A 26,819-nucleotide genomic window follows, 5' to 3' on the forward strand; every position below is an offset into this window, starting at 1 on the left:
GTAGCCTTCCCCACTCTGGTGCCAGTAAACACGGGTTACGGGAGTTGTCCATGGAGTTTTCTTGGCAGGGATACTGGAGTGGCTTGCCGGTTCCTGCTCCAGGTGGATCACGTTTGGTCAAAACTCTCCACTATGACCTGTCCATCTTGGGTGGCCCTGCACGGCATAGCTCATAGCTTCTCTGAGTTATTCAAGCCCCTTCGCCACGACAAGGCAGTGATCCATGAAGGGGATCCATGAAGGGGACAGTCCAGATTTGCTGGTCATTATAACATTGTGAGACATCACCTTGCCAACAAAGGTCCGTATAGTTAAAGCTATGGTTTTCCCAGTAGTGATGTATGGAAGTGAGAGCTGGACCATAAAGAAGGCTGATCGCCAAAGAATTGATGCTTTTGAATTATGGTGCTAGATGAGACTCTTGAGAGTCCCATGGACTGCAAGAAGATCAAACTTATCCATTCTTAAGGAAATCAGCCCTGAATGCTCACTGGAAGGACAGATCGTGAAGCTGAGGCTCCAATACTTTGGCCACCACATGAGAAGAGAAGACTCCCTGTTTCCCTGTTGGGAAAGCTGGAGGGCACAAGGAGAAGGGGACGATAGAGGACGAGATGGTTGGATAGTGTTCTCGAAGCTACCAGCATGAGTTTGACCAAACTGGGGGAGGCAGTGGAAGACAGGAGTGCCTGGTGTGCTCTGGTCCATGGAGTCACAAAGAGTCGGACACGACTAAATGACTAAACAACAACAAATGGGAGTTGTAGTAGTGACACCTGGTGTCCACCGTATTTTCAGCTTTGTAAGAAGTGTATTTTGCGGGGGGGGGGGGAGAGAGAAATAACGACATTTATAATAATTTCACAGTGCTTATATTTAACATAATCACAGGTTGTTCACCACAAGTTATCTCCCACCTTGCATATTTTTTTTTTAAAAAACACTCATACAAAACATAGTAGGTTAACAACAACAAAAAGAGACCAAAATTGTATTATGTTGGAGTAATTAAAACTGGAGCATTCCTAACAGTCCTGAGGGTAATTATTCCAGTGGTCAGTGCACAGTTGGGAGGCAGGAACGGGTGGAGATAATCTAAGACATGTCTGCATTTAAACAGGTACTGGAGGGAAGTAGGGATCATTGTAAGATGATGTACTTTGTACATAGGAAGACCTTACCACAAATTCAGTGGCACTGTGTAATTTATCATTAAGCTGAAGACCTGTGGGGAGACAGTTTGTATCCTGTGGAACAGAACAATGGTAAACATTCCAGAGGCCAAAGATTAACAGCTTAATGTCAAATACTTTAAAAGGTGTTACTTTGATCCAAGATATGCAATGTTTCCCATTTTTTTTTAAAGGTCCTGTACATTTTTTATAATAAAATGAAATATATGTGCAAAATATTTACAGTCTTCCCCATTATAACAAATTCTGGTTCCCAGGAGCAGCTGATGTTTTTTTAAAAAAAACCTCAAGAACAAAAACACATGAGGAGTTAGAAAATGTAGACTGCTATTAAACAGAGGACAACTGCTGTGATAAGTTTGCTATTCCTCATTTTAAAAAAAACCCCAGAGGCAGCAGCAGCAGCTGAAGTGCAGGTCACAAGTCTTCTTCGCGTATTTTCTCAAACACGCAGTCACCCTCATTTGGTCTACTAGCGTTCGGTTTTTTTCTTGGCTTAAAACCAGAATGAAATATCTGCACAGAATCAAATACACGATATGTTAAACCAAGAGATCAAAAAAACCCTCTAGTCAATAATGCATGAAACACACATCAGTAGAACACCACCTAACTGTGTGTTGGGAAATATCACCAGCAGCTATGCTAATGATACGTAACAGGAAATAAAAGGTTTGTGAAAGCCAGCAACTATCAAGATTTTTTATCCTGCTTTCTCCAACCTAGTGCCTGCAGATGTTTTGGCAGCCTATACTGGCTGGGGCAGACGTGAGTCATAGTCCAAAACATCTGGAGGGCACCAGGTTGCAGAAGGCTGTCCAATGGGTATTATAGTTATAGTACTGCGGCAATTGTATTGCACTGACATAAGCAGTGGCAGCCTCTATGACGCAGTGATAGTGACTGTTTATATAGCACTATGACGTGTACAAAGCACTTCTGATAATAAGCTCAGTAATCCTCACAACCACCAGGAAAGGCATGTCAGCGTCACCATCCCCTTATTACAGGTTGTGTGTGTGTGGCAAGGTTAGGAGGAGAGAACAGCAACTTGCATTAGGGACCCTAGTCATCTCCTTTCCCATCCCAGCCCCTCTCAGGTCTCCACCCAAGTTTATGTCATTTAATTCACAAACCTGACTTGGATGGATGCTTGGTTTCTTAGCTTTACCAGGTTCAGGAAGTTCAATCTGCTAAAACAAGATTAATAAAATGTAAAGATCATTGCTAGGCAGAAAGATAAACACACAGAGGCAGGCAACATGTAACTCAAGTGTATTCACACAGGGGAGACACTGGCAAATACACTATAGTATCAGCAATTTTAATCACATTTCTCTTTGAACTTGTGAACATGATTTCCATTGATATCAAGCACCAGTGGCATTTATATGTGGAGAAGTGAATGAAAGCAATGGGTTTGTTTTTGGTCTTTTCCTTTAAGCAATGAACCAATTTCTGTGGTGAGCCTAGAATCTACAGATACCAGGCAATACTCACCCCTACTGAAAAAAGAAATCATTGCTAAAGTTGCCCTGAATATGATTTATAAACCTTACCCAAGAGGATGTGTCGTTCTATAGGTTGATGTTCAAATGTTGAGCAAACTTTCCCTCTCACTAGGTTCCTTGGCCTCCCATTTACAAAATGGAAAGTATGCATCTTGATTCCATATGCATGTTTACTTGGAAGTACTTTCTAGTTCCATTGAACTCAGTAGGATTTGCTCTTAAGCCTGTATATGATTTCAGCCATAGGGTGGGTCAAGTGAGGATCTCTGGAGCCAGTATTGCCCACCAAGGCTGGCAAGACAAAAGGCAGGGGGACCAACAGCAGGCCCAAGCCAACAAAAGGCAGAGCCACTTTCTGATTGGCTGTAAGTAAGGCCAGTAGGGGCTGGCTGAGTTTGGTGAGGCAATGTCCCAGTTGGTCTAATCACCCAGCCTCCACCGTGCAGGAGCAATGGAGCCAAGAACCTCACATCAACAGTCAGGCAAACTCGATTGTCAAACTTTGCTCACCATTACTTGATCACCTTTGGTTGCTGTCATCAGCTGCTCCGATATTATCTTTTTTAAGCAGCTGCTTAGGAGAAATGCCTAGACGTGGGATAAATATTACATTTAGATTTTAAGTAACAAAATACTTTGTATGCAGAATTGCTGCTTTCCAGAGTACATCAGCCTTGCTCTGTAGTTCGAATGTTTTTTTACTCCCAGCTTAATCTATCCGATTGCAGTCCACTAGCCATATCATTCAATTTATTCAGGACTTACATATGAAAGTAAACCTGAACAAGCCTTTCCTGATGTGAACCTAAACATATAACAGTAACACCTGGGGGATATTTTCTCTTGTGAATTGTCATCCATAAGTAACAGATATACAGTGGTGCCCCGCAAGACAAATGCCTCGCAAGACGAAAAACTCGCTAGACGAAAGGGTTTTCCGTTTTTGCGTTGCTTCGCTAGACAAATTTCCCTATGGGCTTGCTTTGCAAGACGAAAACGTCTTGCACTTTTTTTTAAGCCGCTTGAAGAGGCGCAGTTGCGACGGACCGTGCCTCGCAAGACGAAAAACATCGCAAGACGAAAAGACTCGCGGAACGAATTCTTTTCGTCTTGCGAGGCACCACTGTAAGGCAACTTTTCCCCCTTTATATTTAATATTAGGGGGAAGAAAGCAGGGGGATGAACACAGCTTAGCTGTAAAAGCACATCCTTTGCATCTATAGTGTCCCAACTTCAACCCCTGACATTAGCAAAATGGAGGAAGATGTCCGGGTAAGGCCTTGTTGAGCTGTTGCCTGCAAGGGTTAGGTCAGGGGTGGGGAACTTCTGGCCCACACACCTAATTAGGCCTTATACGAGTACCAATTTGCCCTGTAAGGCTATTATTACCCACAAACCACACCCACCTGCCATACCTGATGTCATATGTGATGCCAGGTGTGAGAGAGGTATGGATATGGCTACAAATAAATGGCCAGGAGCTTGAAGTGGGCTCCAGATTAATCCACTGCAAGCAGGGCTCCCTGGGCAGAAAGCACCACTGGGATCAGATGGACTAGGGATTTCCTCCATTGGGAAATGCACCTTCAAAGGTGGTCTCTAACTGCTAAAAAATGATCCCCTCTGAACTTTGGTGCTGCAATTTCAGCAGGCACACAGTACATGGTTGTTCACTCTTCGGGCTTCTCCTTTTATGTACATTAGGTTTGTATTATGTAATACAAACCTGCTTTGTGTTAAAGGCAATCCATCTCCAGGTATCAGAATCGTTGTACTCAAACCTGAGCTCCAGGAATTGGTCAAGGCCTTGGCCTGTAACAGATCCCTAGGTAGTTAAAAAAACAACGATGCAGTAATATTAGTTGAGAGGTCCTTCAGTCTGATGCCTAGTCACTAAACTACACTAGTATTCAGAGGATATCTCCAATGTTGTTGTTTTTTTAGAGAAGACCCACTAAAATTGTTGTATGCAAGTTAGAAATGCCCACTAACTTCAATGGGTTCACTCTCAGCAGAACTTTCATCCCTTGTTTTCTATATGCAGCTATCACTTTCTCCTAGGTCAGAGGAGAGTGCTTAGAGGAATCTGAGGTGAGGCAAGACTGCAGAAGTATCAACTTAGTCTACCGTTGATGATATTTGGAACACGGAATGTTAACAATGAACAACTTCTTCCTAACATGTGTATGTGCAGCAAGAAAGGTGCATAAAGGCAATCTAAACTAAGAATTCGTGTTATTGCTTACAAGGCAGGGCCTCTCATTTAGGGATTTTTTCTCCTCATGTCATGAGACTCAAGTTTAAAGGAAATCCAGTACAAGAAAGTTAGCATTAAACAATGTGGTTAAGTAGTGAAGTTGCTCACAAGGTACTTACTAGAAATGTGACCTGCCAGCACCTCACCCTGTTGATCTTGAAGCTGACCTCTTTGATCTGGTTGCTAGGCAACTTTATGCAGCAGCTAATCTCATTATTTCCCACATGAATAGCAGCAGTACAGCCTGCTTCAGGATAGTCACAGGAGCAAGGAGCGAGCTTAATGTATCCGTAGTGCTGGACCTCCTGAGCCAGCTCTAAAAACTGTGCAAGAGAAACAGAAACTGGAGGACAACAGTGGGTTATATACTGTACCACATGATGCAGGAAGGTACTGAGGGCTAGCAACTTCAGCAAGGGACCGAAAGCCAAGGACTCTGTTGTTAGGCCCCCGCCCCCTCAAACATACTGCGGGCCACGTCTCACATATAAAATCAATGCAGGAATTATACCAGTGCTCATTTGAGAATATACATGTCAATGTCAGGTGGGGATGATTAACACACTGGAAAAAAATGTGTATGGCAGTGCAGATGGAATACCCGACATTATTAACTTTTACCAGTAATCCCTTTCCAAAGTCTTCGGGCACAAGAGTAGCTTAAAGAAACTGGAACTTGATAAGAAAGGCAAAACTCAACACTGCTGTTCTGCTAGCACTATGGAACTTTTGTAGCCAGCTGTGCACCCTCAAAATCTGCTCCAGCGGGTTGGAAGATCCCCCAGAGCGCATTTTGAGGTGCACAGGGAGAAGAGGAGGAAGGGGAAGCCCACTTGTGTGAGAAAAATTCCACATGAGCAGTGTTGATTGCAACAAGTCTCCAGGCCTCATCCATTTAAATCTGGAGCACTCTATAGGAGTTGTTTTAATATTGTAGCAAGTGATCTGCAGGCTATACTCCCGCTTTGCATGTCTAGAAGTTTGTCATTGTACAAATGCTACAGGAAATTCCGCAAAACTGACTTATTATTTCTCTGTTGCCTCTCTTTGTATGCTTATAACAAACTGCATTTTCACCCATGAAATAATTAAATACCGCAGCAGGCATTCTATGGAGGCAGAGCTGGAGGTGCCAATATAGAGTATGCTGGGGTTGAAAGATCAGAAGGGAAGGGAGAAGGGGTCTGAGTCTCTAGTCTGCTCTTTCCCCTCTCTAGGCTAATCTCACATTTCATCTCCTGGCGCTGCAGGAAGAGCTTAAAGGAAAAAGCCAGTCTGGGTTTGCCAGAGAGCAACCTTTGAAATAGCTTTGATGCAGGCAAGACAGCTCATCTTCCTTCCCTCCTAGCACATGATCTGTAATATGCATAGGAAGTTAATGCTCATCCAAACTTTAGATGGGCCTCAGCTAATTTTCACGAACAGCGTCAGCAGAATCTAACACACCTGGACAAATTTTGTGAAATGGGGACTAATTTTTTGTGCAGCTGGGCTTGGATTAACAGAAAGAGTGTTTCCCATCCTCATCTCTCCCTGAGACCCCTGACAAACCACTCTGTTAGGGTCCAGCTTGAGCAAACTGGGGTGGGATGGGACACAAGGAGAGGATAGAAGATTCTTCTGCTTACAGAATAAAATAAAAAAATCCCTGGCAGAGCTGAAGAACACAGCAAGCCTTTATAAGCAGATGCTCTCTCTGGTGTCTTTGCACCACAGCATGCACCCTGAAAAGGTTAGAACACTGTGTTACCTTCATTTTGTTAGGTGCTTTCTGCAGCATTTGAAGCTTCTGCATCTGTCCGTCTGTAGGCTTGATCCAGTTCTTCTCCATTTCCTGCAGAACCTTAAAAAGAGAAAAAAGGTATGAATTAAAGTCCCCGATGCATTGTTCTCCCTGACTTAAGAGTCCAGCAGCCAAACCACCAGACCAATGAGCTCCTCAAATTGCCAGTCCTGCTGATCCATGTGGGATCAGGTCCCTCTGACATGGCAGAAGGGGTACAAGAATGGTGGAGAACAGTTCTCTGAAACAGCACAATCAACATGACTTTGCAAAGAAATCGTGGCAATAGCATCCTGCAACCCTAGAGTCCCACCATGCCCACCAGGTACTACTAGGCTGCAAGCAGCTACCCAGTTGCTAGTTCAACTGTCTGCATTACTGCAGCTCAAATAGCTCTCATGATAGAACTGTGATATATATATATATATAAAACCCAGCTGTAACATGCATTGCAATAAGAGGGAGCCAAGCACCAATTTATTTAATTTCAACCCAACATGGTGGCATATCACGACTCTCACACAACTATTAAGCAAGCATTTAGGATGGTGCTAAAAACCCTTACCTTTTTTTTGGGGGGGGGCAAGTATTAGAGTGCTAATCTCTAAACCAGTTACTGCTGGATTACCAATTTCCTCCCTTCCCCACATTATGGGCAGAACTTGAAGTGACCTGTGGCAAAGTTCACTTGGGGTTACACCATAGATGATGGCAGCAGATTCAGCTGATGCTTAAACTCAGATCTGTGACAACTGTACGGTTTTAAACAACAAATGGGGTACACACAGGTGATGAGTGGTTCGAGTCTTCCGCCACCCACTGCCCATCTCCTTGAGGTTGCTCTCCTCATGAGCAATGGGCTGTAGCTCAGTGGTAGAGCACACGTTTTGCATGCCAAAGGTCATAGGTTCAATCCAGTGTTCTCTAGGCAGGGCTAGGATGAATTCCTGCCTGAAAAACTGTAGAGCAGCTGCCAGTCAGTGCTGGACATACTGAGCTACATGGCTTGGTATAAGGAAGTTTCTTAAATTCCTACATTTCCTCCCAGCCAGGCTCACGTCAGTTTCAATAATATCCTAATGCCTGGGAAGGAGAGAAAGAACCCACGAGGAAGTAATCTATGAGGAATATTTACAGACCTTTTGCTATGAACAACCCCCTGTGATGTGTTTTAAACCCAGATCTATCACTCTTACATCTAGTTGGGCCAGCCTACTCTTTGGGAACACCTATTTGTTATTATACATCAGGTAGCATTGATGGATGGGAGTTAAGAAGCTCTGCTTGTTCATGAAAGCCTACTTTTAAACACAACAAGAAGTCAGTTTCTTTTCATAATAGTATTTCAGGAGTAGTGCTTTTCTAGAAGGAACTCACCTGCACATGAAAAAACCTTAGGTAAAGGTAAAGGTACCCCTGCCCATACGGGCCAGTCGTGTCCGACTCTAGGGTTGTGCGCCCATCTCACTTAAGAGGCCGGGGGCCAGTGCTGTCTGAGGACACTTCCGGGTCACGTGGCCAGCGTGACGAAGCTGCTCTGGCGAGCCGGCACCAGAGCAGCACACGGAAATGCCGTTTACCTTCCCGCTATAAAGCGGTACCTATTTATCTACTTGCACTTAAGGGTGCTTTCGAACTGCTAGGTGGGCAGGAGCTGGGACCGAAAGACGGGAGCTCACCCCGCCGCGGGGATTCGAACCGCCGACCATGCGATCGGCAAGCCCTAGGCGCTCAGGTTTTACCCACAGTCCCACCTGCGTACCTGTATATAAAGTAAGTTCACTGAAGTTCTGCAATTCATAAGCATTTTATCAAGGGATGGGTCCATGTACCTGTCCAACAGGGAGAGGGAAATGGAAAGTTTAAACAAAACAAAGCCACTGATCCAGTGAAATATCTACAATGAGAGCTACTACTGAAATACTGTATTTCTGCCCTTCCTCCAACATATATATACATTTTAATGCATCTTGCTAAATCTGCTTCTTCATCATTCTTGCTTACCACTTTCTGATCCCAATCTTACAAGGCGATTCTTTCATGCTCTGAAGACTCACATAGGGAAGTTCAAATTCTGCCAGTTTTTTCAATACTAGAGGTGAGGGGGAAGAAAGGGGGAAGGTAATTTTTGGAAAAAGTTGACTTTTTAAATATACATCTTTTAAAGCACATATTTGTCTCCTTCATGCAATGCATTTTAATATGTGCTTGCGAAACACACAACTTGTGAAGTAACCCCAGCCTTTTCCAACTTAAAAAGGAGAGAAATAAATGGGATATTTTTCCAGCAAAAGCAAACCAAAAGTTCTTGCATTTTTATGATACGATAAAAGGTTTCTCTCCATGCAACATATAGGTTTTGCTTTAGGTTTTAAAGTCAACCAAAAACAAAGAGGAAAAACCAGAGTTCAGCCAGAACGTTGCTTCTACATAGCCGTCACCCATAAAGCTTTCCCACATTGCACAAATAGAAAGGAATGTGAATGCAATGTCTAGTATACCAAACAATGCACCTCTTACCAGACAGCTCCCCATTGTTGTGATCTTGAATAAGGAACAAGCTGAAATAGCCTATTAATTCTCTTGAAAGCTCAATCTTGTACGATACAACCTGGAAGGGGGGTGGGGAGAGAAGAGAGGTACTTTCCCATTAAGAATACGAATGAGTCACGTTGTTTAAGACAATATTTTGAAATGGCTTTTGTATCAGGGTAGATAAGAAAAATGCAACAAATAAATCTGTTTCTGTTTCCCCACAGAGGTTTAGAGAAATTGTCAGGGAACTGCCATCGGAGCATCAGGCGGTGGAGGGTCTCAGGGAGGAAGAAAGAGACTCAACAGCTGAGGCAGGAACCAGCAGGGGGAGGAGTGGATCTCTGAGGGAATGCGAGCAGGAGGGAGGGCTCAGAGACGCTTCCAGCGAGAACAGTGGGGAGGTATCTGAGTCTCCCATAGGGAGACCCACACCTCGCCGGAAACTGTCACGCCGTGAGTCCAGGAGACGCGTTTCCGTTAAGGAGCTTCTTTGCTGGAAACGCTTCCGCAGACAGCCACTGTCAGACTCTACGAGTGACTAAGAGCAGACATGTTTGTGGAGCTCTGTCACACACAGAGGTTTGTGGAGTCGCACAAACTCTGAGGGAGCACGATTTTACGCACAAGCAGCTAATCATCCCATTACAGCAGTCTGACAGTCTCTGTACGCTGCCTGTGCAGGAGAAAGCATCATGAGCGAACCAGCCGGAACCGGAGGAGCAGGAGTTGGCGCTGGTCCAAGCTTGGAAGAAAGGTACCGAGCGTTGGAAGTCCAACTTGCGCTGCAGACGGCGAGGCTTGAGGAGAGAAGGGCTCAGGATGCAGACAAGAAGGGGAGAGCCACTCAGTTCCCCAGAAAGGTACCAGGATTGGTGCAGAAGTTTGGGGGGGACCCCAAGGATTACCATGCCTTTAGGACAGAGATGCAATATGCCATTAATGTGCAGTTCGATGAGTTCCCTGATGAGGAATCGCGAGTTGCTTTCGTAATTGGGCATCTTGAGAAAGGGGCGCGGGACTGGGTTCGACCCCTAATGGCAACGCACAATGACGTCCTAAAGGACACGATGAAGTTCTTTAGAGCAATGGATATCATGTTTTCCAGCGATATTGAGGAAGGGGTGGTGCGCAGACAGCTAATGGCTTGCAAGCAGGGAAGCCGATCTGTCCGTGAGTACTGGACTGAGTTTACCATGCTGATTCACAGACTGGGTTGGGATTTATCGGCGGCACCTATTCAGATGCTATTTGAAGAAGGTCTTTCTTCGGCTGTGAAAGACGAGCTGTCCCGGAGCCCCAGGGCGGTGTCTATGGATCAGCTGACCAAATCTGCGCTGACCATAGGAGCGCGTCAGGAGGCAAGAGCCTTGGAGAGGCGGGAAGGGAGAGGGGAACGTTGGAAGGAGTTCCGCATTCCAGACATTCCTGAGCCAGCTTTCCCGCCGGCAGAGCCGATGGAAATCGGAACAGCGCGCGCGCGCGCATTTTCAAACCCCAGTGAGGGGGTTAAGAAGGAGGGAAAAGGCGCCCGGAAATGCTATCTCTGCCAACAGCCAGGCCACTTTGCCAGAGTCTGCCCCCAGAGGAAGGAATGGCAAGGGATGGTGGGAGCTGTTGAGGGAGGAGAGCAGGGAGAAACGGAGCAGGTAAAAGCCAACGCCTGGTTGCCACAGTCGGGGCACTGCAGCCAGGCCAAAGAGCAGTGAAAGTGCCCGTGCCAGAAGCTCCTCAACCTGCTCTAGTTATTGATGTGTCGCTAGAGCTGCAAAATGGACACCCCCTAAAAATAAAGGCGCTGTTGGACTCAGGCAGCTCCTGCAATTTTATGAGCAAGGAGTTTGCTGCTGAACACCAGATACAGACGATCCCTTTAAGCAACCCCCTGCAGGTGACCACGATCGATGGCAGGGAGTTGTTGGGAGGAGGAGTCAGCTTGCAGACCGTCCCAATGATAATGAGGGTGGCAAGGCACACAGAACTAATAGCGTTTAATGTGGCCACCTTGGGAGGCGCTCCCATTATTTTGGGAATGAGCTGGCTAGCGCTACATGATCCGCTGGTGGGCTGGCATCAAAGAGTGGTTTCCTTTGGTTCAGCACATTGCTTAGAACACTGCAAAGGGGAAAAGGGTTCAGCAGGGGCCCAAGCCACCCTAGCAGGGACAGAAGTAATGGAGAAGGTGAAGGTACCACCACAGTATGCAGATCTCAGCGACGTGTTCAGCGAGAAGGAAGCTGATCAACTACCCCCTCATAGGCCCTTTGATTGCCAGATCAATCTACTCCCTGGAGCACAGCTTCCTGTGGGCAAGTTGTATGCCATGTCAGACAGAGAAATGCAGGAGTTGCGAGAATTTATTGACAAGAACCTGAAGAGGGGCTTCATCAGAGAGTCCAAAGCAGCGGGGGGTAGCCCAGTGTTTTTTGTGGATAAAAAGCACACGGACAAGCCGAGACTTGTATGTGATTTTAGGAGGTTAAATGCAGTGACTGAACCAGTGACTTTCCCTATGCCCAGGATTGATGATATTTTGACCAGGGTGAGGAAGGGAAAGATTTTTACAAAGCTGGATCTAAGGGGGGCGTACAACCTGATACGTATAAGGAAAGGGGATGAATGGAAAACCACCATGTTTACCCCTTTGGGGGCATTTGAATATCTCGTTATGCCTTTTGGATTACAAGCAGGCTCAGCGTGCTTTCAATCTTTTATGAACCACGTACTGGGTCCTTTGCTCTACAAGAATTGCGTTGCCTTCCTAGATGATGTGTTGGTGTATTCGGAGAATGAGGAGCAACATGTGAGAGACGTCAGAGAAGTGTTGAGCAGGCTGCAAGCCAACAGGCTGTGGGTGAAACTGGAGAAGTGTCAGTTTCATACCAAGGAGGTGGAATTCCTGGGGTACCGCCTGTCAGACAAGGGATTGGCCATGGATCCCGGTAAGGTGCAGGCAGTGCTGGACTGGAAAACACCCAAAACCAAGAAGGATGTGCAGAGGTTCCTAGGGTTTGGAAACTTTTATCGTAAGTTCATCCGAAACTTCGCCCACCTGACGGCGCCCATTACGGACTGTCTCAGCAGTAAAAAGAAGTTTGTATGGACGGCGGAGGCGGAGCGAGCGTTTGAGGAACTGAAGAGGGCCTTCGCCTCGGAAGAACAACTTCTGCATGTGGACTTACAAAAGAAGCTGAGGGTCGAAACAGACGCATCTGACAGAGCCATAGGGGCGGTGCTTCTTCTGCAGTCGGGGAAGGAGGAGTCAGAGTGGCGACCGTGTGCCTTCTTTTCGCGAAAGCTGAACAAATCCGAGAGGAACTACACGGTGTACGACCGGGAACTTCTTGCTATTCATGAGGCTTTCCAGAAATGGAGGCACCTGCTAATTGGTGCACAACACAAGGTGCAAGTGTGCACGGACCATAAGAATCTAGAGTATTGGAGAACTGCGCGAGTGCTCAACCAACGGCAGTTGAGATGGGCCCAGGAGTTCTCCAAATTTAACTTTGAGATTTGTTACGTGCCAGGCCCAGAGAACGTTAGGGCGGACGCTCTCTCACGCAAACCTGAATATTTGGAGGGGGAGGGGGCACCCGAAGAGACCCATGTCATTCCAGAGGACCGCTGGGTGTGTGGGGCGGCATTGGTGGGGCAAAGGGAGTTGGTAGAGGGCACGGTGCATGATGAATACGCCCAGGACAAACTCAGGGGTCTCAGGAGGGAGGGAGACAAACCCGGGGGTTTTGAGGAGAGAAACGGGGCATTGTACTACAAGGGAGCGTTATATATACCCGAAGGGGAATTGAGGGAGAAGGTACTCAAGCAACTGCACGATAGCCCCACAGCAGGGCATTTTGGGCAACACAAAACCATGTGGCTGGTTACCAGGGAATTTTGGTGGCCCAAGGTCAGGGAAGATGTGCGGGAGTATGTGAGAGGGTGTGAACAATGCCAACGAGCCAAGGGGGAGAGGCGGGCACCGGCAGGTTTATTAGAACCACTACCCACACCTGAAAGACCGTGGGAAGCAGTGGCCATAGATTTTATGACTGATCTGCCAAGGTCTAGAGGGAAAACAGCCATCATGGTTGTGGTAGACCTGTTAACTAAAATGGCCCACTTTATAGCCTGCTCACATGCGGTCACAGCAGAAGAAACAGCCAAATTGTTTGTAGAAAATGTGTTTAGGTTGCATGGCGCCCCCTTGAGGGTGGTTTCAGACCGAGGGAAACAATTTACTTCCAGGTTCTGGAGGAAGCTCATGAGCTTACTGCATGTTGAGGTTAATTTCTCAACGGCCCGTCATCCAGAAACCAACGGGCAGGCGGAAAGAGCTAATGGTGTCCTCCAGCAATATTTGAGGTGTTATGTGAATGACAGAGAGAATGATTGGGTGGAGAAGCTGGCGTTGGCAGAATTTGCCTACAACAATGCAGAGAACGTGTCCACGGGGATGAGCCCCTTTTTGGCTAATCACGGGTGCCATCCCCGAGCCTTCCCAGGGGGGGAAGGGGAGAACTGGAGCGTTCCAGCTGCAGAACAGTTCGTTGAAGAAATGGAAGCGATCCATCGCCAGCTCCAACTCAACTTAAACAGGGCTAAGGAGGAATATAAGAGGCAGGCAGACAAAAACAGAAGGGAAGGTGAAAGCATCAGGGTGGGGGACCAGGTGTGGCTGTCAACCCAAGGGTTGCCATTCAAAGGGGGTTGTAAGAAGTTAAGACCCAAAAGGCTGGGACCATTTGAAGTCATGCAGCAGGTCAACCCAGTGGCTTTCAGACTCCGGTTACCGAACCACATGAAGCTGCACCCAGTTTTCCACAGGTCATTGCTGTCACCGTATAAAGGGGACAGTGAAGGGAGGGTCACTAGGGGACCAGCAATGGAGGAGAAGGAACACAGCTACCATGTAGCGGAGATCCTCGATTCCAGGTGGAAGGGAGATCAAGTTGAGTATTTGGTAATGTGGGAAGGGGAACCGGAGTCGGAAAACACCTGGGTTAGGGCAGAGGATGTCAATGACGAATTTTTAATAGAAACTTTTCATCAGAGGTTCCCACGCAAACCTCAGCCTGTAGCGAGGTTCCGAAGGAAATACTTTGCCACCACCGACGAGGAAGAGGAGTTGGAGGGGTTCACAGATTCCGAAGAGGAGGAGGATTCAGCGAGCCAGGACGGCGATCAATGGAGGGAATTGTTCGAGACGTCTGAAGATGAAGAAGATTCTTTTCGGGGTTTTAACCCTTCACCTCCCAGGGAAGAGGAAATGGGAGGGGGTGAGGGGGGCCCTGGAGGGGAGGTGGATGTCAGGGAACTGCCTTCGGAGCATCAGGCGGTGGAGGGTCTCAGGGAGGAAGAAAGAGACTCAACAGCTGAGGCAGGAACCAGCAGGGGGAGGAGTGGATCTCTGAGGGAATGCGAGCAGGAGGGAGGGCTCAGAGACGCTTCCAGCGAGAACAGTGGGGAGGTATCTGAGTCTCCCATAGGGAGACCCACACCTCGCCGGAAACTGTCACGCCGTGAGTCCAGGAGACGCGTTTCCGTTAAGGAGCTTCTTTGCTGGAAACGCTTCCGCAGACAGCCACTGTCAGACTCTACGAGTGACTAAGAGCAGACATGTTTGTGGAGCTCTGTCACACACAGAGGTTTGTGGAGTCGCACAAACTCTGAGGGAGCACGATTTTACGCACAAGCAGCTAATCATCCCATTACAGAAATGAAACAGAAATATTGCAAATTTTCACATTCTTCATAACCGTTCATCATGAAAAATGAGTTTTAAAAGGCTCTTACATATCTGCCTCACTGATTCTATCTACTGGTTCTTTCTGCCAGAAATCCCTGGTTCAGTCCAAATTGCTCCATTTTGTTTGGGCTTGGCCACCAAGAAATAAGTGTCTTTTTAAGCTAGTACTTTGCTTGAGATATCTGGACAGACACAACAGCAACGTATTGCTTAACATGCTTGTGAATTGGTTCATATGAGATACTGTAAAGAACATTTAAAAATTACTTGCCTCTAGCACTCTTTCAGCAGTATCTGATGTCTGAATATCAATTCTGAGATACCGTCCATCAGCAAGATAAACATCCAGAAAAGATTGTTGGGTTTGGATTTTAAATGTATCCTGCAAGACATGAAAACATGGGATTGGAGTTCCTATATATGTGGTCCTTGCATCTGAAAGCGAAGATTTCAGCTTCTTCACTTCAGGAAAAAAACAACGGTGAATCGTTAAGCAAACTAGGTCAGAAATGAATGGTCAGTGGTCAGGGCTGAAGGGAGTTGTAGTCCAAAATATCTGAAGGGCAACATGTTTTCTATCCCTGTTTTTGATCCCCAAAATAGTAAAAATGGGCAACTGGCTTTGGTAAGATTAAAAAAGCAGATGTTGAAGTCTGCAGCACTTAGTTGATTAATTATGTAAAATTGATTTTTTTTATCAATTAAAGAAGTGCACCAATTAAACTGTTTATTTTTAATCTAAATGCTTATAGTTCCAAGCCCTTCTGAGAGCAGAGGGAATATCTCTTGTGTTATGGTCCGCTGTGACACAGCAATGCAACCATCTGAAAAACACTATTTTCTTCTGAATTGCAGCTGCTCATATACAAGTTTATGCAGATTTGATTAATTATAACTAATTGATTAAAGTTATACCTTAAATCAAGCGACAGCGCTGCAATAAAATATAGTTGTGGACCCTAGGCATTTAGTTACAAACACACACACACAAACTTCTTATCTCTCTTCATGATGAGAAGAAGTAACAACTATTTTTAGAACGAATTATGAGCATTAAGGAGTGAAAGGTGGCAGCTTCTCCTTCACCTATCTCATTGCTTTCAAAGTAGTTTACTTTCTACAAGATGTGCTTTGGATTACAGCCTTAGTCTGTACCAAAGGGTTGTATCTAATGCTAGTCCTATTCAGGTCTAGCCAACAAGGTGGCATCATCACGACCCTCACGCATCCACTAAAAAAGCATTTAGCACACTGCTAAAAACGAACCTTACTTTTTTGCAAGTGTTAAGAGGGTTAATCTCCAAGCCAGTTACTGCTGGATTATTCATTTTCCCCTTCTCCCCATTGTGGGCAGAACTTGAATTAACCTGTGGCAAAGTGCACTTGGTGTTAAACCAGAAATGATGACAGCAGATTCAGTTGATGCTTAGACTCAGAACTGTGACAATGGTGTCCAATTTCTAACAAAAATGGGGTCCGAGTCTTCTACCATCCACTGCTTATCTCCCTGAGTTTGCTCTGCTCATGAGGAATGGGCTGTAGCTCAGTGGTAGAGCACGTTTTGAATGCAAAATGCCATGAATTCAATCCAATGCATGTGTCTATAGAACATGAGACTCTTAATCTCTGGGTTGTGGGTTTGAGTCCCACACTGGGCAAAAGAGTCCTATGTTGCAGGACGTTGGGCTAGATGACCCTCATGGTTCATTCCAACAGCACAATTCTGTGACTCTATGATTCTAAGTACCTCACCATTCTACGGTCTTGGAGATGTTGAAGGAAGAGAGCCCTGTTTCACTGCCAAAGATGTCCTCAACCCATACAGAGTGGGCACATGAAATGAGGAATGCTTGAATCTGTGTTGCCATGTTCACAGCCCATTTCACCAGCAAACCTCTTCACCAAGCTCTGTGCTTAGAATATCACAGTATACAGTGGTGCCTCGCAAGACGGAATTAATCCGTTCCGTGAGTCTCTTCGTCTTGCGGTTTTTTCGTCTTGCGAAGCACGGCTATTAGCGGCTTAGCGGCTATTAACGGCTTAGCGGCTTTAAGAAAAAGGAAACAAACTCGCAAGAACTCGCAAGACGTTTCGTCTTGCGAAGCAAGCCCATAGGGAAATTCGCCTTGCGGAACGACTCAAAAAACAGAAAACTCTTTCGTCTTGCGCGTTTTTCGTCTTGCGAGGCATTCGTCTTGCGAGGTACCACTGTATTCCTGTTTCGCCCTTCCACTATACCATCAAATTCACACCAATAGTCACTTCTACTGTACAGTCTCACTTACAAGGATTTTTCATGCAAGTGTTAATACTGAAGAATCCTAGGAGGGAAATCATGTGCTAAATATCGCCACTACATTTATGCAGCAACTTAAAACATATAAATTAGAGGATGTTCTTGGGTCATGCTGTACCAGTAGAAATTTTAGAGGGGAGGAAAAGGTTTGCTCAGCTGTTTTACAGCTCCTCTTGTTTACAGGCCATTGCAGAAAGGCCCTAGATCCTCTATAAAATGTGTTGCAAGAAAACAGCACTGAGTATCAGAACATCTCTATTAAAAGCTATTTGCTTAGAATCTTTCATGCTTGGAAAATGTTTACTTAGCCTTCAATTGCTGTTTCATAAATGTACTTACAAGTACATAGTGAAATACAATGGACACTTGCTGTTCACACATAATTTATGATCCTTCCCATAAATCATCTCTCCTATTGAAAAAAAATGACATATTGAGATTTAGGCTATGTGTTTGGCATAATAATAATGCAGCACCCGCTAGCCCACAGGCATTTGGTGGAAGGAATGCTAGCTAGGCATTCTATTGCATGGCTCTTCTCATGCATGGATCACATTCCTGGACAAAAGCTCCGGGTTGGGCATGCAAACAGCTTGAGTAAAGTACAACCTGGCATTTGTGATGTTCATGAACTACACAGAGAAATGAAAGTAGCAGTGGCGTAGCGTGGGGGGTGCAGGGGGGGCCGGCCGCACCGGGCGCAACATCTGGGGGTTAGGGGGTGCAAATTACTTGCCTTGCCCCGGGTGCTGACAACCCAAGCTACGCCACTGGAAAGTAGTAAAAACCTGAGAGTTACTTTATTTGGAAACCATATACAACATGGGTACACTGCTGCAGGCCTGAAATGTGCCCTCTCCTACAGAATATTAAAGTGTGTTGGAGGGTGGTGCTCCAGTACAAAACTGCTAAGCTGAAACCAATAATGAAATTTGATTCTATCTGTTTGGACATGAACGAGGCAAGGACACTGTTTTCATCTCCTACTACATTTAATTAAATCTTAGTGGACTTATGCTATCACTTATGTCATCAATTCAAGTGCATACCAAAACTTTGGGTTTGTACACTTAAAGGAGATTAAATGACTGTCCCCTTAGAGCAGGAATGAGGAACTATGGATCTCCAGATGTTATTTGACTCCAAATCCCATCAGTCCTGGCCAACATGACCTACGGTTAGGGATATAGTTGGTATTGTATTCCCAATGACATCTGGAGGGCTGCAGTTCTCTGTTATGCAACAAATGCAGTTAAAAAACAACCACCACCTGGCTTTTTGCAGTTTGGAAAGTGACAGGGAAATGCATTGAATGTACGGAATGAAAAAATTATTAACCAGAAGACACAAGGACAGCTTGCAAGCAAATCGGAATGAACGCTGAATGAAGACTGGACTGAATTTTAAGTTTTGTAGAAGCAAACCAAGATCAATACTTAATAAGTAGGTGATCTGGAGCTGCCCTGAATATAACACTTCATGCATCTGATTGAAGTGGGCTCTAGTCCACGAAAGCTTATGCCATACTAATAAAACGAACTCTTGTCACATCATTTAAATGTCCTTGCTGTCTGTGTTACTTAAATGGTATGATTTTAACTGAAGGCCAGAAAATATTGATAAAATTAAAGGTAAAGGGACTCCTGACCATTAGGTCCAGTCGTGACCGACTCTGGGGTTGTGTCACTCATCTCGCTTTATTGGCTGAGGGAGCCGGCGTACAGCTTCCAGGTCATGTGGCCAGGACTATGCCACTTCTGGCGAACCAGAGCAGCGCACGGAAACGCCATTTACCTTCCCACCAGAGCGGTACCTATTTATCTACTTGCACTTTGCCGTGCTTTCGAACTGCTAGGTTGGCAGGAGCAGGGACTGAGCAACGGGAGCTCAGGCTCTGTGGTTTAACCCACAGCGCCACCCACATCCCACATTGATAAAATTACTGAAACTAAACTCTGCTATCATCATTCCAACCTTGCAAGGCCTTAGGACACTGCACCTCCATGATCATACACTGTATTTACACTGTTTCTACTAAGGAGAATATAGGCAGAGAGGCTAGAAGTTCAAGTTGCAACATTCTGGAAGTACGTGCCAGACTGCAGCTGTCGCCACCATTACAAGATAAAGAGATGTTGACATTTTCACATCAACACATTTATCGTTTCTTGTCCCGACATAACCCAAAGCTATTTTCTTGAAGCCAAGTCCCAAGGAGCATGCTTTCTTTTTAAAAAAAGTGCTCAGAGAGTATTCTGGGAATCATCTAGTGACCGTAAGTAAGTAAGTAAGTAAGTAAGTAAGTAAGTAAGTAAAGCAAACCCTTTTGCCACACTTAAAAAACAAACAAACCTAAAAACATTAAGGGCATGAGAATAGCATTAGCTTTTAAACAGATCAGCTTATATCAAATTGCAACTATTGCCAACTTGGTAGCTAATGCAGCAAAGTAGGCAAAGTTAAGCAGTAAGGATCTATTTATCCTGCACACTAATATCAAACTCCAAGTCCAGGCCAAAACACCACCATCCAAGCATGAGGAGGAGGCAGGAGCAGCCTTGAGGGAACCCTTAAGGTTTGCAGAAGTACAAAAAAAGAAAGAAAGTGGGGGGTGGGCCCTAAGGGGAAGGGGGTGGAGCCAAAACATTGCAAAGAGAACTGAGCATGCTCATTGGGCATGGAATGGTGGCCAATTGTTGGAAGGGGGAAGGAGATGAAGGAAAACTCAGAGGGAAGGACGAATGGAACGGAGTCCCCTGGATATGGTCATGGCATCCTATCAAAGAGAAGTTCACACTATGGTATTTTGTCCCAGGGCCCATTTGTTACTTTCTAAAAACAAGCTGATTTTTCAGTTCGTTTTAAGACAGAATAAGGTGCAGAGAGCACAAGGCAAGCACTTTTTCCAATAGGTTTTCTGTGAAAGACTAGAGTTTACCTGCTGCAGTTTCCTAAAGAAACTAATAAAGACATCGCTGTTCGTAATACTAGGATCAATTGACACTGAAAAACAAAAGGACAAAAATCAGGACTGACAGCTTAAAGGATTATCTATATATGTAAGCTTTCCGTCATTTTATGACTGAAAGGGAAACTAACAATATAGAAGAAAGTACATGCATATTCAAGACAAACATGGTAGAAAATAATTATTAAGTTTGTATAACTGAATGTGGATTTTTTTTAATAGCACATTGGAGGATCCAGAAAGCATTGTGTAGAGTGGCTTTCAGGAGTAATGATCATCACATTTCATAAACTACTGATGAGAAGTCTTATAAATCAATATACACAGTGATGCTTTAGATGACCACATTTTCTCCTCACCCTTTCATTTATGCCACCTTGAGCTCCTTGGAGAAAAAGATGGGATCTAAACATAAAAAACCCAATACATAAATTAAATCTGTTTTCCTGAATCCTTACTTAACTGATGACTATAATGGGTGAGGATTTGAATTGTAGTGGTGGTGCTTTTGGAAAGTTGGCCTGAAGGCCATTGGCTAATATGAGGAAATAACAATACTGTGCAGCCTTTATTTAGTGGAGGTTTTATAGAACAAGATAGAGCAGCATCTGTAATAAATAGTTTGGGGCTAAATAAACATGCTCAGCCCATGAGAACAGATGAGATACCATCTAACAGTTTATGATCCAATGAAATCATGTATAAAATTTACATTTGCACCATGTGTCATGAACCACTATTGACGTGTGTGTGTGTGTGTGTGTGTGTGTGTGTGTGTATTAAGGATTTGCTGTACCGTTCTGTAGATATTGTTCAAGTTGAGCTCTCCTTTCATCAGCCATTGACTTCGTCATTGCGAGGTAGAATTTTGGAGGGAACGCAGGCACACCTTTCCCAAAGATCCGCCTTAACTGAAAAGACAGGGCAACTGGATAGAGCACTTTACTTGTTAGAGACAAGAACGACAGACTTGCTGGACTGGAAGAACAAAGCAATTCTTATATTCTTGAAATACAAGGGGCTGTAATGTATTCTGTGAATCTGGAGAGGGAGAATCGACAACTCATGTTCTTACGCATTCCTCTTTTTATCATGATATATGTACGATTTTTACTGAACCCTTTTAATGGAAATCTCCAGGATAATCAGATGCATTTCATGTTTTCTTTCTTCCTTTCAGTTCAGAATACATCCAACTCTTACAGGGTGGTTTAATAATGAGCTGTTGCATGTAAAACTTGTCAGGGACTACTAATTTTAGTAAACTTGTAACTTATGCCTGGTGTTCCACATTACCATACACTTACTAGTGATTCACTGTTATGGTTCTCCATTTCAATCAATCAATACCAGTTTACTGTTCTAGCCAAAGGCCATGACAACCCCTTAGCAACCGTACCAATTAAAACAATACAGATCATAATATGACCCAACATCCATGATGCAAGAGAGGTTGCCAGAAACACCAAGGAACGCAAATCCAGCTTGATTTCAAATTAAACCTCCAAATCACTATAATTTATAGTGATTGTATCTAACTCCTTTTTCCTGATTTTTTTGTTTGTTTTTGCAACCAGTGTATAGAGGGCCACTCTGGAAGCTGTTACTAGAGGCAGAGTATTACAGCAGCATGCCTCACATGGTTCAAATGGAAGAAGGCTGTTGTAATAATGTTCGTGGACATTATGCAATATGGTTACCTGGATCTTTCTGATGAGGGTACGCTAAGAATCTGTATCAGTGATAGCATCTTTCTGACAAGAACACTGAAGCTGGGTGCTGGTGGCTAACACAATCTGAATTTTCTGACAGATAAACACTGAGAGGCCATTGTCTGTCATGCCCAGGGAAGGTATTTGACATTATTTATTTCATATTGTTGGTTACAAGGTGTTCCCACCTGTTAAAGGCACCTGAAAAATGAGAGAAACCTGTTCTTCTCAATATTACTCAGTTCTCCTTTCATAGCTTTTGGATATTCACTAATGCCAGTTGGGATTAAAAGAATGAACTTTAAGCCTTAAGTAAGCAAAAAATCAGCAGAGAGAAATGGGAGAAAAAATAAACTTTACACTGGTACCTCAGGTTAAGTACTTAATTCATTCCGGAGGTCCGTTCTTAACCTGAAACTGTTCTTAACCTGAAGCACCACTTTAGCTAATGGGGCCTCCTGCTGCCACCGTGCCATGATTTCTGTTCTCATCCTGAAGCAAAGTGCTTAACCCGAGGTACTATTTCTGGGTTAGCAGAGTCTGTAACCTGAAGCGTATGTAACCTGAAGCGTATGTAACCCGAGGTACCACTGTACTTCAACTCTACATGCCTTGCCTTTTTACTTTGACTCGCCCTGAAACATATACCCGCCACCCTGACATTAAGCCTGAGAGATCCACCACAGTTCAGTCCATGTTATATCATTGAAGTCACTCTGGTCGAAACACTGGACATATTGTGATGCATCCAATGTAAGTTCTACTCAAGAGTATACTAAATGAAGTTAATGGCTATGATTAGGTCCATTAATTTCTATGGATCTAATCTAAGTGGAACTTTCCTCTCTATCCTTACATTCTATTAAAAACCACCATGTCCCTAAGCTCTGCCAATATTTAGTCAGTTGAAGTAGGATGCTGCCTATTATCTTAAATTACAGACATACCTTGGAAGTTGAATGGAATCCGTTCCGGAAGTTTGTTCGACTTCCAAAACGTTCAGAAATCAAGTTGCAGAAAGCTCTTGCAGCCAATCGTTTGGGTTCCAAAGAACATTCGCAAACCAGAACTTCTGGGTTTGCGGCGTTCGGGAGCCAAAATGTTCAACTCACAAGGTGTTCGACTTCTGAGGTGCGACTGTAAATGTTTTGCTTTAGCTATAAATTACCGGTAACAAATATGTCCATACTGTTCCAGCCTCAGATATTTATTATGAAAATTATGTATATGCCACCTTTGGGGATATAGCCCAGACAAGTCATCTCGATTGCAATAAAGGCTATGGGCAGTATTCAACTAATGCATCCCGTCAGCGCAAGGATTTACACTTGTGCAATAGTAGTTTCTCATCCTCTCCCATTCCCACATGCACCCCACACCCTTTCCAAATCTGCTCCAGAGGCTTTGGGGAACCCCCAGAACAGGTTGAGGGGCACAGAAGGAGGATCTCTTAGCGCTACTTTGGATTCGACCCAATGACCCAAAATAATTAAAATTAACAATGGCAGAAATGATTAGCAAGACCCTTTAAAACAATGACAGAGAGTAATAAAGCAACTAAATAGAGCTATATTTTGGAACATATTTCTGTAGCTATTTGTGTGAAAAGAAGTTATTAAAATGAAACACACACAAAGGACAATGCCCATTACATATCTATACCCTCTCATATAAACTACAGTAAGGTAGTTTATTCTTGCATATACCTCACTTATCTAAACCCTAAAAGTGATAACTAGCCTTCTAAAATTCAACTTTGCCAGTGAATTACAAAATAAACTACTAGAACACAGAGGACATATCCAATTACAAAAAATCACTGTAGGTTTCCTACCTGTATAACTGTCACAGATTCTCCTTTAAGAATCCTGGGAACTGTAGTTCGGACAAGCTGCTGCAAATCAGAAATCCCTTGTCCCTATTACAGAACTACAGTTCCCAGGGGAAAATAGTATCCAATCACTTAAGGCTACAAAGCAGATACGCAATGCGTACTGACGCTATGAATTTACCTTGTCTGGGCCCTGAGTTTTGACACTGAATACAAACATTCCTCCTTCCTCAACTAGCACCAGCACTGATATTTGGTGTGTAATGTGGTTGTGCAACTGTTATGGACACTTAGTTGAGACTAATCATTGTATTTTCTGTTTCTATCTCTCCTCCCATAATCGCTCAATTTTTAAACCATTTTGGGGATAGGGAATTTCCCCCTCTGCAGCAAAGCTCTTCCATGCACATTTATATTTATAACTCCTGCCCACCACCCACCTTTTCATTGGAGCAATTAGCACTGCACATGTGCTGGTATTATTTGATCTTAAGAAGTATTGGCTGCATACTGCCTAATATTTACTGTCCTTGACCTTTGTACTTGGAAAGGCCAAACTAGTTATCTATTTCTAATTCTGAGAATATTCTTGGGGAATGTTCCCCAAGTGCATGAAGGGAGAGCAGAAATGTAATTACACACAAAGTTTCATTTGAAAGGAAACTGCTAGCATGCAGATAATCTCATTCGTGTAAAAATTCTGATGGATATCAAGCGCTGTGGATAAAGGGAGCATTTACATAGCTACCTATCGAACCTAAACATTAGACCCATACGTTCCTAAATTTAGGTGACACTCCCCACTCACAAATCAATGAATGTCAGATAACAGGGATGGGCGGAAGGCAGGTCATGATCTACTGGAAGATATCTGGGTGATTTGTGATAGACCACAATGATTTCTGACTCCCAATTGCATAGCTATAGCAATAACAAAATGAACACTTAAAAAAAATAAAGACTGCAGAAATGAACAAAACTTGGAATAACCAGGGATTGATTTTTACGTGGGAAAACTGAGTGAATCTCAGTTCTGGAACTCAGAAAAAAACCTCTGTACTCAGCAGTAGCTGAGAGGCACCATATTATTTCGTTCTAAGTGCAAATCATTTGTACCTTGCTCCAGCTGGCAGATCTCAGGACTCTAGTAAAATACAAAGTAGATTCAACAAGGGCTGGAGTCTGACCTTCCCCTGCTGTAGAATGTACCCCACTTCCATGTAAGACATATCCTCCGAAATGTTTTCTGGCAGAACATGAAAAAGGAGAAGCTATAAGCGAAAGGTGAAGGTAACCAGTGAACCGGAACATCTTACCTGTTCATTCCAGTGGTGCAACTGACTGTAACGCACCTTGCAGAAAAGGAAGCCTTCGAGATACACAGAGTACAGCTGAAAATACACAGATTCTCTAAATAAATCCTCTTGGGAGAGTTAGAGGAATTTATCACTTCCTATTATCTGCATTTCAAACTTTCTTGCATAGAGCCCCACAATTCTTCTCATGCAGATCCTGCAAATTCCCCAGACCAGGGCATCCTCCTATATGACGGCACACCCACCATGCCTCCTCACCCTACAATCAACTCACAATTCCCATCACACTGCTATTCATTCCCATGCCTTCCCCAAGTACATTTAAAGTACATTGCGTCCCCCAAAGAACCCCTTAACAGAGCTGCAATCCCCAGCAACATCAACCAACTACAGCTCCCAGGATTCTTTTGGGGAAATAATGCACTTTGAGAGCACATTAAAGGGAGTATATGCAGCTCTCTGCCTACCCTAGGCTTGCCAGATATTTCTTATTTTAAAAGACTGGCCGCTCCAGATCATTTGATCATTTCGGGTATTGCAATGGGGTGCTTAACACAAATGAACAAGGGCAACCGTAATTTCTTCAAATATAGGGTGAGAATCTTCGCAGTTTACTTGAGAAGCAGGGCACAGCAGCATTTTATATTTCCCTTCTTTTGGCCGTTGTATAGTCTGAGCCCCCCTCCTTCTCTTTCTTACACACACACACACTTCCCCCAATCCCGTGAAACCACCTGCCAACGACATTCTACTCTCTCAAATGATCCTCTTTCCTGGCGCATCAGTACAAATCTGTGCCATCCAGGCACAGACCCTCCCCAAATCGTGACTCCCGCAAAGCCCACCCTCCTTGCAAGTTATTTGCCTCTGGCAATCACTCCCCACTCCCAACCTCCTCATTCCTTTCACACAGAGGCTGTGCATCCCACCCACCCCCCACAACCCTCCGCCTCCTCCCCTCGCGTACACACACGCCCCATTTCCCCCACCTCAGCTGCGCATAAAGCATCCCCCAAGCTCAGCACCACACGACGCGGACGGATCCCTCAACCAATTGCTTGCAACGGGAAGCCAAATCCACGCTCTCCTTCCCTGTGGAACCCCCCCCCTTCCATCTCCCCCTCTCAGACCCTCCCCACCGCGCCCCACAACAAGCAGCACAGGAGGGAAAGGCGAATGATGCAAGGCGGTTCTTAACCCGCGTCAGCGTCCCTTCAGCGCGCAAAAAAAAAGGCGCGGCTCCTGCCAACTTGCGGGCAAAGTGGCTCTTGCAGCGTGTGGTGCAGACGCGGCGGGTCTCCGCCGCCTCGCTACTTCCACACACACACACAAGCGCGCGCCTCTCTCTAACCCGCCTTCCTCGCCGCCAGCGCGGCTACTACGGTCGCCCATCCGCCCTCCACCCCTCCCTCCCTCCCGCTTCCTCCTGGCTACTTCACCACATAGCGGCCGCCAAACTTCTCCAGCAGCTCTTCGGAGAGAGGGATGCTGAAGTGCATCTTCATGGTGGAGGCGGAGAGCAGGCGCGCGCGCCGCCTCGCCAGCCCAGACCCCGCCGCGTGCCTGGCCAGGCTGTGCTAATGGGGCAGGGCGGCCGCGGGAGCATTTGTTTTCCCCACGTGATGGCGGAGCCGGGACGCGGCTGTCTCCTCCCTCCGGAGGGCGGGGAGCAGC

General features: G+C 45.0%; 1 protein-coding gene across 3 annotated transcripts; it reads right to left on the reverse strand.

The window, feature by feature from the left end:
* Positions 1-887: 887 nt before the first annotated feature.
* On the reverse strand, positions 888-26,735 carry SNX31 (sorting nexin 31). Of its 3 annotated transcripts, none has more exons than XM_081204866.1 (14): positions 26,585-26,734; positions 25,146-25,220; positions 21,083-21,197; positions 20,257-20,321; positions 15,294-15,404; positions 9,265-9,355; positions 8,749-8,836; positions 8,507-8,576; positions 6,712-6,804; positions 5,081-5,284; positions 4,431-4,529; positions 3,215-3,292; positions 2,330-2,383; positions 889-1,709 (listed from the first exon to the last, which is right to left on the reverse strand). In XM_081204866.1, exons 1-14 carry the CDS (start codon positions 26,648-26,650, stop codon positions 1,611-1,613), a joined length of 1,308 nt encoding a protein of 435 aa, XP_081060992.1. In that variant the 5' UTR covers positions 26,651-26,734; the 3' UTR covers positions 889-1,610. The 3 variants fall into 3 exon arrangements, with proteins under 3 accessions (XP_081060993.1, XP_081060992.1, XP_081060991.1); XM_081204865.1 differs by having other exon boundaries at positions 891-1,709; positions 2,330-2,386; positions 26,585-26,733; XM_081204867.1 differs by lacking the exon at positions 2,330-2,383 and having other exon boundaries at positions 888-1,709; positions 26,585-26,735.
* Positions 26,736-26,819: the final 84 nt, after the last annotated feature.

This window comes from Podarcis bocagei, assembly GCF_964188305.1.
Source record: "Podarcis bocagei genome assembly, chromosome: 8".
Classification (NCBI taxonomy): domain Eukaryota; kingdom Metazoa; phylum Chordata; class Lepidosauria; order Squamata; family Lacertidae; genus Podarcis; species Podarcis bocagei.

Coding starts and splice junctions, on each gene's coding strand:
- SNX31 (XM_081204865.1), bottom strand. CDS start 26,650: ATGAAGATGCACTTCAGCATCCCTCTCTCCGAAGAGCTGCTGGAGAAG. Junction 25,221..26,584: donor AGTTTGGCGGCCGCTATGTG/GTGAAGTAGCCA, acceptor GTGTATTTTCAG/CTGTACTCTGTGTATCTCGA. Junction 6,805..8,506: donor TGAACTTACTTTATATACAG/GTACGCAGGTGG, acceptor TCTCTTTTTAAG/GTTCTGCAGGAAATGGAGAA.